The 12,549-nt window shown below is 41.8% G+C and overlaps 1 protein-coding gene across 1 annotated transcript; it reads left to right on the top strand.

Moving 5' to 3' along the window:
• The first annotated feature begins 602 nt into the window (after positions 1-602).
• Positions 603-1,275, top strand: H1-1 (H1.1 linker histone, cluster member). Its single transcript, XM_061195781.1, has one exon. The coding sequence runs from the start codon at positions 603-605 to the stop codon at positions 1,257-1,259; it is 657 nt and encodes a 218-aa protein (XP_061051764.1). The 3' UTR covers positions 1,260-1,275.
• Positions 1,276-12,549: the final 11,274 nt, after the last annotated feature.

Below are 12,549 nucleotides of genomic sequence, written 5' to 3'. Positions count from 1 at the left end.
AGGCAATGGCATCGATGAGAAATTGTCCCAAACCTGCAGACCAGGCCTACATCCCCTTGCTTTCTGCTCTCCCTCCCCAGTCACTCAAGACACAACGTTTTGCATTTATTGCAGATTAGAAACAAATGTCCTTTTGACATTGCTTCCTAGAGGCGAGGTTTCACGTGAAACTCCTTGGATTCTTATGTGATTGCCTTCTTTACAGCTCTTTCCCACCCCACCTCCCCCTAGGAAAAAACCCTGCTTTTTTAAAGAGAAGTAGCACCCTCTGATGGTAATGGGCGGCAGAACCGTACCCTTCCCTGCCTAGTATTTCTGTCTCCATTAGGCGACCGGCGTGGGGGATGCGGGGAGGAGGGGGGCAGGGTGCTGTCTGGGTGCCTCAGTGCAAGCGGCAGGGAAGAAGGCCTATAGGCCCCAGCGGCCGGCATTGGCCTTCGGAGGCCCGGCGGGGCGCGCAGGGGGCGCTAGGGTGCCGGGGGCGGGCGCCAGCGCGCACCAATCACAGCTCAGCCTCGCCCTATAAATACCGCGCGCTCGAACCGCTCGAGTTTTACTGCCTTGTCAGGTCTTAGTAGTTTACTTAGTCCTTTGCTTCCGTCATGTCTGAGACGGCACCGCCCGTTCCAGCTGCTTCCACTCCCCCTGAGAAGCCTTCAGCTGGCAGGAAAGCGAAGAAGCCTGCGAAGGCTGCAGCAGCCGCCAAGAAGAAACCCGCGGGTCCTTCAGTCTCGGAGCTGATTGTGCAGGCCGTTTCTTCTTCTAAGGAGCGCAGCGGCGTGTCCTTGGCTGCGCTCAAGAAGGCGCTGGCGGCCGCCGGCTACGACGTGGAGAAGAACAACAGCCGTATCAAGCTGGGCCTTAAGAGCCTGGTGAGCAAAGGCACTCTGGTGCAGACCAAGGGCACCGGCGCCTCGGGCTCTTTCAAGCTCAACAAGAGAGTAGCCTCGGTGGATAGCAAGCCTAGCGCCACAAAGGTGGCAGCGAAAGCGAAGGTAACAAGTTCTTCTAAGAAGCCCAAGAAGGCCACCGGGGCGGCTGCTGGTAAAAAAGGTGTCAAGACTCCGAAGAAGGCTAAAAAGCCTGCGGCGACAAAGAAGTCCTCCAAGAGTCCCAAGAAGCCCAGGGTTGTGAAGCCTAAGAAAATAGGTAAGAGTCCTGCTAAAGCCAAGGCTGTGAAACCCAAAGCGGCCAAAGCAAAGGTGACCAAGCCAAAGACTGCCGCCAAGCCCAAGAAGGCAGCACCGAAGAAAAAGTAAAAGGCCCGGTTGGAAGCTGCTTCCAATAACCCAACGGCTCTTTTAAGAGCCACCTACTTATTTCAGGGAAAGAGCTTTAAGTACACAGCTCTCCTGTCTTACAAGTTTCATAAATTTCAGCCCCCATGCAAATGCAGTGTGTTTAAGCCAATCCTTGCTCCACGTCAGAATTCTTTTGAGGTTAAGTTAAATTCTCGCTGTGGGATTTGTAAATTGATTCCTGAGAAAGCTGGTGGTGTTTTTGTTTTATTTTTGGTCTCCCAAGTGATTTAAACTTCAACGCTCAGGAGCTTATTTCCCTAGTCCCGTTTTAGCCTGAAGCTTACATCTCTACCTGTACGTTAGAGATACCTGGGGGAGCTTTTTGAACCGATCCTGAAGTCCCATACCTCAAACATTCGTCCTCAGTGGTAACTACCTGTAGCTGCGATTGAACCCGTGGCTGAGGCTGGGTCCGTGTACTATGTGCTCATTTGTCTACTCAACATTTCCCTGGCGTTCTCTGCGAGACCAAAGTGGGGACATTATGTTCTTGGGCAATATTGCTAAATCGGCTTTTTCCAAAATTGGGTGGCCCTGAAAAATGCTTTTGAGGAGATGTGGCTCAAGAGCTGTCTGACCTTGGGAATGACGGTGATCCTCTGGCTTACATGGCACTCAGATTGGTGTCCTTGAGCTCACCAGGTAGGCCTCACACGCCTCCTGCAGCGACATCACAGTCGAGCTCTGACCTTGCAGATCGTCCATGCTCGGCGACTTACCCTGGGTCCATTTGCAGGTTGTCAGCTAGTCCCGGTTTCTCTTTATAGAAACAGAACTGCCCTGATTGGATAATATTTGAAACTCCCACTCTGTGCCTAACTAGATCGTATTTCTCCGCCTGCCGGGTTTTCAACCCTATTGCGCTACACCACGTTAAATACTCGGGGACACTTTCATAGAATTGCCCCTTAAAGCTTTTGAAATTTTAATTCTGAGATTCATTTTAATAACGTCTTTTTTCACATCCGAGAAAAAAAAAGTACCATATGTTGAGCCAGGTTTACTCACTTTTACTTAATGAAGCTCAATTAGTTGTAAAACTTTTACATATGTGCATACAAATTCTTTAATAGTCAATTGTTTTATGTTTTGTCTTTTTTCCCCCATTGTTTTGCATGGCTCCTTGCATCCCCTTAATGTCTGCCTTACTGTCACTTCACATCCCTACTCCCCTTCCCCAAACAGGTATGTAGCTATTCATGTTTTCCTTTGAATTCAGTCTTTTACATACACTTATCCATAAACATGCATGATTGTTTTCTTTTTCTGGTAGGGTTTTATTATTATTTACAAAATGGCGATATATACGCTTCTCTGCTTTTCTCTTAACCCTAAAGGAAATCCTTTCAAGTCAAATCTTTTTTAATGTCCTGCATGTGGAGTAGAATAATTTATTCATCCATTTCATATTGATAAGTATTGACGTCTCTATTTACAACTGCTGAGCATGGTGCAATAAACAATAGAATTCCAAAGCTGAAATTGCTAGATTAGTTAGAGTGTATTTTAAATTTCAGTTGGCCCTGACATAGCCTGAAAATGGCTCCCCCTCCTGCATTGCAACCATCAGGGTGTGATCTCATTAATTTCTGCCAGTCTAAAGGGGGTAAAATTATTTCACATTGTCACTTTGATTTGCATTACCATGACCACCAGTGCATCCTTTCTTTAGGTTTATTGGCCATTTGAATAAGCTTTTCAGAGAATTTCCATTTATATCTCTGTTAATTTTTCATTAGGCAATTTGTCTTTTTCTTGCCCAATTGTGTTTTTTATATGATAGAAAAATGAACCTTATACTTATCACCTGTGTTGCAGATAGTTTTCTACTCTTGGCTTTTATCTCTATATTTCCTTTGTTTACGGTATATTTTCCATTTATATGTATTATATAAAATTTATTAGATATATATAAAATTTGAATATTAGACGTTTTAATCACAAATGTATCTTTTATAGCTTCTAGATTTCCACTCTTGGTTTAGAAATTGAATCCCACCCCTCCATTATTTATTCACCTCCTAGCTTTTCTTCTAAAAATGTTTGCTTCTTAAAAAATGTTTACTTTCTAATCCATCTAGAATTTGTTTTATGTAGTTTAAGATAGAATCCAAGTTTACATCCTTCCAGATGGATGGCCAGTTGTTTTAACACCATTTGTTAAATAATCCATTCACTTCTCACACTGAACTGAAATATATCATTTTTGTTATTTATTAAATTCTTATATAATGAGATCTATTTCTGTATTCTCATTCTTTTCTACTGTTCTCTCTGTATGAGTCATGTGTCCTTCTCAATTCTATTCCTAATTAATTTATTTCCTTGTTTCTATTGTGAATGGAATACTCATTTCCTATTTTTAGGTCTTACTGCTAGGAAGGAAGAAATGTATTGATATGTTATATCCAGCAAACTTACTAATTTCTATAATTCTACTTCCTTTACTCCTTAAACTAAGAGCCCCTTGAGTTTTTCCTAGTCATTAGCAAAATAATTTTAACTTTTTTTTTTCCTTAAATGTGAATACCAAGCATTTAATTTTCTTTTTGTATAGCATTTGCTAAGAATTTCCAAAATAAAGTTGAATAATATTTTTAGGAGGCATCCCTTTTTAGTTCTTGGTTTTAATTAGCATGGTATTAAGTGTTGTCCTTTAGAATAGTATCTGTTATTAACTTTTTGTATCTCCATTATATTTAAATGGTTACCTTCAATTCCTATTTTACTTAAAAAAATTTTTTTTAATGGCTGCAGTACTTCATGTATTGATATAATCATATGGTTTTTCTCTTTTAATTTGTTCAGTGCTTTCTTAGATGTTAAGCCCTCAAACTGAATGTGGCTGAAAGAATGAGATGAGTTTTCCTAAGACGGTCATCTATAAGAGAGAAGCAAGTGTGTTGTGGTGGAGTTGGGGGAGAGTGAATCGGAAATTCTGTTGTGAAATTTGCAGAGTCCAAGAGATTACCAAGTGGATAAGGGAGTAATCAACTGGGTTCAAATGTTGATGATAGACTGAAGTGATTAGAAGCCTCAGAATAGTTCCTTGATTTAGCAGTATGGAGGTCAGTAGTTTTGACAAGAGTAGTTTTGGGGAGGATGGAGTTGAATTAAGATGGAGTCGTTGGTCTATGGATGGCATTTAAAGTCATGAGACTTGGTGAGGTCACCAAGGGGGCGACTGAGGTAGAGAAGAATATAAAGAAAGGGAAAAGGACAGAGGAGACCTGGCCCTGATCATTTATCATCCATAAATCTGAATCATTATTCTACCTCTTTGTGCTTCCATTTGCTTATTTAAAAGCAAAACAGTTAGATTAGAGTAGTGTTTTTCATGGCCTGTTAGGAATAGAATGGACTAGAACATATTAGAGTGTGCACATTGTAAGGATAAATACGGCTTCCTGGAATTTAGGCTTCAGACACTTATGTTGTTAGGCATATGCGTGTACGTTCTGGGTCATAAAGAAGAAAGCATATCTTATTGGGGTTACAATCAAAGAAGTCTGAAACCCAGTGGTTAACATGCTCCTTATGGTCTTTTACAGTTCCAGGAGTCTATTGTTTTGATGTTCTGACCACAGAATTATATCAGCTCTAACATCCATGTAAGAGGAGACAGACTTGAAATCAATCTCATTGATTGTCTGAGATATCTTCTGAGACAAGTAGGTAAGAGTGGTGACACAGAAATTATATTCTTTACTAATAATTGGTTTGATTATCCCTGCCTGTGGGGTTTTTTGAAAGAAAAGAAAAAAGAGAGGGACAGAGAAAAGAACAGAAGGTTATATGACTTCCAGAACAATTGAAGACCAGTGGGGCCTCCTTAAGAAGATATAAACCATAAATAAGGGGTTTTGCTGTGTAAGATGTACAATAATAACACATAAAAGAAAAAAAAAAAAGATGAGGGGAGAACTCTCTCATCTTGATGCTACAAGTTTTATTGTATCCTATGTGGCCAAAGTAAAAACGGGGAATATTGGGAGAGGAGAAGGGAATTTGTTCTTTTCTTTATACCATAACATATTTTTCAGCTCTTCAACAATGTGCCCATGTAGAAAAATATAATTATTCTGCATATAAAAACAGAACTGGATTAAAAAAGAAGTACTAACTCCTAAATAGTAAAATGGCGGCCTTGCAAATACCCGCAGTATTCCACTGTGCGATGCTACATAGTTTATTTCACCAGTCACCTATTGCTGGATTCTTAAAAATTTAGTTAACAACAATTACATAATCATTTTCAAGTGTGTCTCAAAAGTAGGTCCTCAGAAGTGGGATTTCTATTTCAAAGGGTGAAAAGTAACATTGCAAATAACAGGGCATGGTAAAAGTATAACAATGGAAGCTTAAAAACAAATACAAATACCTAAAGACAAAAATATTACTAGATTTCAACTATCTTGGGTCACATCTTTTTAAATTTTATTTTTTAATAAATAATTTGATTCAAAAACCAAAACCATATGAAAAGATATGCACCTAGAAGTCAAGTTCCACACCACTGTCCCTGACGGCACAGTTCCCCTTCCACTATTTCTTTATGCAAATAGAAATGAAAAATATATATACTCTTCCTTCTCACCCTTTCATAGGATAATATATACATGTTCTCTACCATTGTTCGCTTAGCAGTATGTCCTGGAGCTGTGCCTACAACAGGAAACAGAGGTCTTCCTTTTTCTTTCCATGGGTACATGATATTCATTGTGTAAAGGAACAACGGTTTATTCTGGTTTCGGAAGCTCTCTATATATTAGCGAGATTAGCCCTTTATAATAAGAGTTGCAAAATATTTTTTTCAGATAGTCATTTGTCGTTTAACTTTGATTATGATAAAATTTGTTATGCAGCCTTTTTATTTTTAAGTAATTGAATTTACCAATATTTTCTTTCATGGCTTTTGGATTTTGAGTAATATTTAGAAAGGTCTTTCCCACTTCAAGAATCAAAGGAATTCGCCTACATTTTCTTTAAGTACTTCTGGCTTTTTGTTTTGTTTCGCTTTTATGTTTCAATCTGTGATCTACTTGAAGTTCCTTCTGGTGTTTTACAAATGGCTATCTAGTTGTCTCAGCACTATTAAAAAAGTCCATCTTTACTCCTAGTGATTAGAAATGCTTTCTTTATTGGATACAAAATTCCTGTATTACTTGTCTATTTCTAGACTTTCTATTCTGTTGTGTCAGTCTTTCTGTTAAGCACTAATACCACATTGTTTTAATTGAGAATTGATGATCCTTTATAAAATATGAATAAGATCATCCACTCTTCCTGTTCTTATTTTTCAATTATAGGGCAATTGTAGGACAATTCCAGCTTTTCAAAGGACTGTGGAATTCTTAGAGCTAGAAAAGCCTTGGAAGTCATTTAGTTTTTGTTTCTGCCAGGGAAAATTCTGTAGGAACTAACGTGCTCTCTGAACTCCACCCCACAGCATCTCCTTACCAGCTATTAAAGGCCAATAATACCTTAAGGGTAGTACGCTTTTACGTCAAATCTATACTGAGCCATGGTCAATGCAAAAAAGTGAGAAGAAAGGGGAGTACGTTTTATAATTTGTAGGTGCTCTCTTTGAACTAATTTATCACTTCTTCCTCTAAACTCTCTGGAGGGTCACGATGCTTCCCTTTCCACATGGGAACTCCTAACTACAAAGGGAGTATGTAAGGAAGTAGGTGAAATATTCTCATTCCAGTGCCTAGGAAGATGATGTAGGTTTGGTGAACAGCCACTCTCTGCCACACTTCTGTATGTTTCTGTTTTTTAAAGGCTCATTCACTTATTTGTTGACTCTTCAGAGAGAGGGCAAAGTCCAAGTGTGCAAGCCTAGACAATGTGTAGGTTGAATTATGTCCCACCCACCCCCCCTTCCCCCAAAAGTTATGTTTGAATCATAACCCCCATTGCGTCAGAATGTAACCTTATTTGGAAATAGGGTGGTTGCAAATGTAATTCAGGTAAAATGAGGCCACGGTTGACTAGAAAGGGCCCCTCTGATTGGCAATTCCTCGTAGACCAGCTCCGGCCAGTTTGCGGAACGCACGGAGGCCTCGACCCCATCCTGCGGCCGCCCGGCCGCCCGTCCCACCTGCCACCCGCCCGCCAATGTGGAAGGGAGGCCGCAGCCCAAGGGCAGTCCCCAGGGGTCCTGCCGCCCGCCCGCCCTGCTTTAGCTGGGGGGGGCACACGTGGCCCGAGTGGGGGTGGGACCTTGAACGCCCCCAGGACCCGCATCTGGAGAGAAGTGAGAGTGCCCCGTGGAGGGGGGGAGGTGCTGAAGTTATCCTGTGGTTCGTCTGGGGTGTGGTGGGCCTGGGTAAGGCCAAAGAAGTGACACCTGGCGACACCCCTCCAGGGAGAAGACCCTTCAGCCTCACCTACAGAACCGCAGGATGTCAGTCCTCTGCCTGAGCTCCCCTCTCTCACGTCCACATCCCTTTTTAATTTGTCTGGAGCAGGCCAGTCTTCAGTAAGTTATTTAAAAGCTCTCTAGGTACCGGAATTTGCTTCAAGGGTTGAGAACCACTGATCTGGGCGGAGCCCCTCACAGTAGTGAATGTTGTTTCTTCGTCGATCTCTAAAACTGAGTTAATATTTTTCTGGAGTAATGGTAGGCCCAGAGAAAGAATTGAATTACCCAGGATTCCACAAAGAATAAGTGGTGGTGGCCCAAGAATTCCTCTTCAGCAGGTCAGAAGTATAAAAGTGCTTTGCAATCATTATATAAATTAACAAAAATCCTGTTTATTGTGTTGTATACCTAGTGCTTTGTGCCTGAGCACTTCTCAGTACAAACTGGGATTATTGCCCCTCTATTACACTTGAGGAAGCGGATGGAGGCACAGAGGGGTGGTGTCACTTGTCCACTTGTAAGTAAAATCAGAAATTGGACATAGATCTGGCTGGACCATAGAAAGGTGGAAATTTTTATTTTTAAACTTTACCTAATATCTTTAATGGATCACAGGATGTCCAGAGAACTAAAACAGGAACTCAGGAGTGGCATCAAGATTGAAAAAAGGAAAAAAACCAGTCCCATCCTCAGAGAACCTAGAGAAAAGAGACACAGGGAGACTGATGGCGGAGATACAAGATGTGGGAAAGAGAAGGAGCTCTGAAGACTGGAGGCCCCGCCCATGAATTGGAGTGATGAGCGGACACCCAGTTCCTGGAATATGACAGATTGGATCATTCTTACTTGTCCAGGGGCATCAGGATAAACTCAAGGAGATTAGCATAGTCTCTTGGCCACAAGCTAATTAACATGCTAATCAAGCACCTTCTTGAACAACGATCACTGTCTTCCTTATTCCTGGTGAAGAAGGGACTTTTTTGGGGTGAAGAGCCTATGTGCAGAGCTTCCTGCATTTCCAATCGCAGCTGCCTGATAACGCCGTTCCCTCCCTGCGAGTCCCAGAGAACCGGTGCACAGACTCCACTTGAGGCTGTTGGTGTGAGTGGGCGTGAGAGGCAAGGCTGAGAGAGGAGGATATGAGGAGCCATTCTCACAGAATCCCAGGCACTGAGGCTGTTTGTGTGGATGAAGAAGGTGCAATTATTGATGGTGCTGAGAGCTCTAATAGACCTTGTCTTTGGGGAGAAACTGGTACTGAATCTACTGAGGACTAGGGACTCAGAATGTCTCTGCATCTCTGTCCCTCCTTAATTTAGATTTTGAGACTGTATGCAGCAAATTTCTTATGATAGATTGCAAAAATTGTCCTAAATTTATCTCATCCTATTGCTCGTTACAATGTGACATTGTAGCTCCTCTCATCAAGAGGTGGAGTTTATATCTCTGTCCATTGAATCTGGGCTTGGCCAAGTGATTTAACAAATGTGACCTGAGCAGATGCTTGAAAAGAGCCTGGCACATTGCAGCTTGTCCCCGTCTTGGTTCTCCCACAGCCCTGAAAAACCCATGTTATGAAAGAGACTGAGCTCGTCTGCTGGAGAATGAAACACCCAGTCAACAGCCTACCAACTGCCAGACTTGCAGGTGAGGCCATCCTATATTACCGAATGCCAGCTGACTCTCCAGTTGATAGAGACACAGGAGAAGAACCAGCAGAATTCAACCCTGACTACAAGAACCACCAGCTGACCTACAGAATTGTAAGTGAATAAATGGTAGTAGTTTTAAGCAAATAAGTTTTGGGGTGGTTTGATACTCATCAAAAATTGGCACGTGCTTAGTGAATGGCCATGAATTAGTCTTCTAGGACAGTGACAGCTTTGCCTGTCCTTCAGGAGAAGCAACCATGCTTCTGCAGCAAATCCCAGATGCATCCAGCTCCTTGTTCTCTCCCCTCCCCCTCCTTTTTTTTTTTTTTCATTTTTATATCCCTCCCTTTCCTACGTTAGGAAACAGAAGTGGGGATTAATGAAGTGGTCTAGGCTCCAGTGATGTTTTCACCTGCAAACTTTAGCATTCTCCATTCCCATCTCCTCGGAAAGAGTCTCCCATCTGATTCACCAGCCTATAGTTTTCCACATTACCAAAGCCCCTCCAGGTTCCCAGCTCCTGGAGGGGTTGGCTGATGACAGTGAGAGTTATGGAAACAGAAGAGGTGGGTAGGGGAAGTGGGGGAAAGGGAAAGAGGGAGATAAGAATATATCAATAGTATTTTAAATAAATGTTCATATACTGTGACTTGGAAACTTTCTTTCAAAAACCCACCCTGAGGAAAACAAGAGAAGTGAAAACCTACTTACATACAGTGATGTTCATTTGAACATAAGTTATAATTGCAAGAAACAACCTGAGCGTATGTGCTATTAGATCACTACAGTCATTTAAAACCACATATTAGCATGTTTAATGCCATGGGGGAATGCTCACACTGAGAAAAACATGCAAGATCAAATATATGTATGGAGAAGGTGATTTACCACCACAGTAGGAGTGTTCATTCCTTAGAACTGAGAGTATAATTTATTGTATTTTACAGTATTCCATAATAAATATCTGTTAATTTAATCATTTAATATCTATATCTTTCTATACATATATTTATATATAGAAAGCGGACAAGAGTGGGGGAGGTAGCAGTGGTTGCTGTCTCTGAAAAGTTGAGCTCAGATCTGGTTGTGGGTGAAGGTGGTAACTAAGATGTGACCCCAGAATGCAGGGTGCTGGCACAGGGAAGGTGGAAAAGGCAGTCACAGGTGCATTCCTGACCTGGTTCCCACTTTGAGCACTTGCTTTCATTTCCCTGCATGTCCTCCGAGGCACTGTGTAGATGGGGTCTCAGAATTGTTCGTCTGAAGCTCATCTGGTTGAAGCTTTATCCATCCACACCATTCTCTCTTCAGTTGAAGTTTTACTCCTGGGATGTTAATTCCCTAACACTTCCTGTCTGCCAAGCTGGTGATCCAAATGAGCTCACCCAGCTTCAGAAAAAGCTGGGAAAGACTACTCTGAACCTAGAACACATTATGCTCAAAGCCTCTTGGACCAGAATGACCTTGGCCTTGTCTAGGACCGAAGAGAAGCCCACTGTACATGGAAAATGAGAAGTGGGAAGAACAGATTATTAATCCAGGAAGGCAAGGTCTGCGGGGCCAGAATTTGCCTTCTAGGCCGTTATGAGGAGTTTGGACTTTACCTGAGAACAGACTCGTTCTGTGTCAGTTGGACTGTTTATGTTCCTCTGCCTCCCTCAGTTGCTATCCTGTCTGTCATTCCTGCTGTTCCCTGCCTGTCTGTGTCTCTGGTCCTCTGCCGCAGCACCACGTACACTACACATACCTGACCCTTCATGCAATTACAGAGGGAGGGGGTGTCAAAAAGGTATGAGGAAGGGGCACCAGAGGGCCCTCTTCTTTTGTTTCCTGGCTAAATATGTACCAGATGCTGAGGGTTTTCCAGACTGGACACGTGAGACATTGGGCTGGGTGGGAGCCGCACTCCCTGTAGCTCTCTGATGAATCTTGCTCAGAATTCTAACAACGTAGAGCTAAGCTGCCCGAGTTCATGTACTGCCTCACCAAGGTGGAAAGTGGCTTTGGACTAAGTTCTGGCTAATGGGATGCAAGCAGAAGGTTGTAGGGTAGGTAGTAAAAGATAGCTCTTGGATACATGCCCTTTGCTCAACTTCTGTATCTCTTTCTCCATCTTACCTCTTGGAATGAAGGTGTGATGCCTGGAGCTTTAGAAGCTGTCTTGGATCCTAGGGATGGTGGGAGGGTTGCTGGAAGGCTTGGCGATTTTGTGGAGTTGCCATACCAGCCCTGGACTTTCTGGATTTCCTGCACTTCCCCATCTGGATTGCCTTTACATGAGAGAGACATGAACTTGTTTCAGCCACTATCCTTTTGGGTTTTCTATTCTATAGAACTTAATTGAGTCTTCAGTGGTACAATGAGTTCCATCCTTAAAAAAAATGCAGCCATAAATCCATCTGCTCTTTATTTGTTTTGCTTTTTTCCTTACTTAATTGGAATTCTGTAACTTTCTGAATTTCACTTGTACGTATTAGTCTGTTTAGATTCTCTTTCCCCTTCTTCAGTCAGTTAGGTCTTTTAGTTTCTTTTTTTTTTTTTTTTTAAACATCTTTATTGGCGTATAATTGCTTTACAATGGTGTGTTAGTTTCTGCTTTATAACAAAGTGAATCAGTTATACATATACATATGTTCCCATATCTCTTCCCTCTTGCATCTCCCTCCCTCCCACCCAGTTTCTTTTTTAAAAAGTCACTTAGTCAAGATTTTCAGTTTTATATGCACATAATTCTTCAAATTGTTCTCAAAATTATCTCCAGTATATGCTTTTTCATGTTTCCATTTTTTCCGTATTCTCCTTTTTAAAAAATCTTTATTAGAGCAGCCAATGGTTTATCTAATACAGTAGAATTTTTAACCCATAAGGACAAGTAGGACTTATTTTTCTTTCTATAACTTGCCTGCACCACACTCAACTTGTAATTTTATCTTTATTATCCTATGGTTTCCAAAGATTTATTTTGTTAATTAAAAAATTTTTTTTCTTTAGTTGAATGGTTATCATCATTTTTTCTTGGTCAGCAATTTAAGTGTTTAAGGACATAGAATTTTCTCTGAGCAAAGCATTCTAGGCCCTGCCACCGTTTTAAGGAGGCCACCCCTCACTGGACAGGACTATACTTGGATAAGACAGGACTGCAGGACACCTAGAGGTAGAGATGAACTTAGCAATATCCAGATGGTGCCTTCATTTATCCTGCACGAAGGTGGGGTCTCTCAGTTATCCA

The sequence above is a fragment of the Eubalaena glacialis genome, chromosome 7 (genome assembly GCF_028564815.1).
Source record: "Eubalaena glacialis isolate mEubGla1 chromosome 7, mEubGla1.1.hap2.+ XY, whole genome shotgun sequence".
Classification (NCBI taxonomy): domain Eukaryota; kingdom Metazoa; phylum Chordata; class Mammalia; order Artiodactyla; family Balaenidae; genus Eubalaena; species Eubalaena glacialis.
Note: the sequence above shows the minus strand (reverse complement) of the source record. Positions and strands in the feature narration are given on the sequence as shown.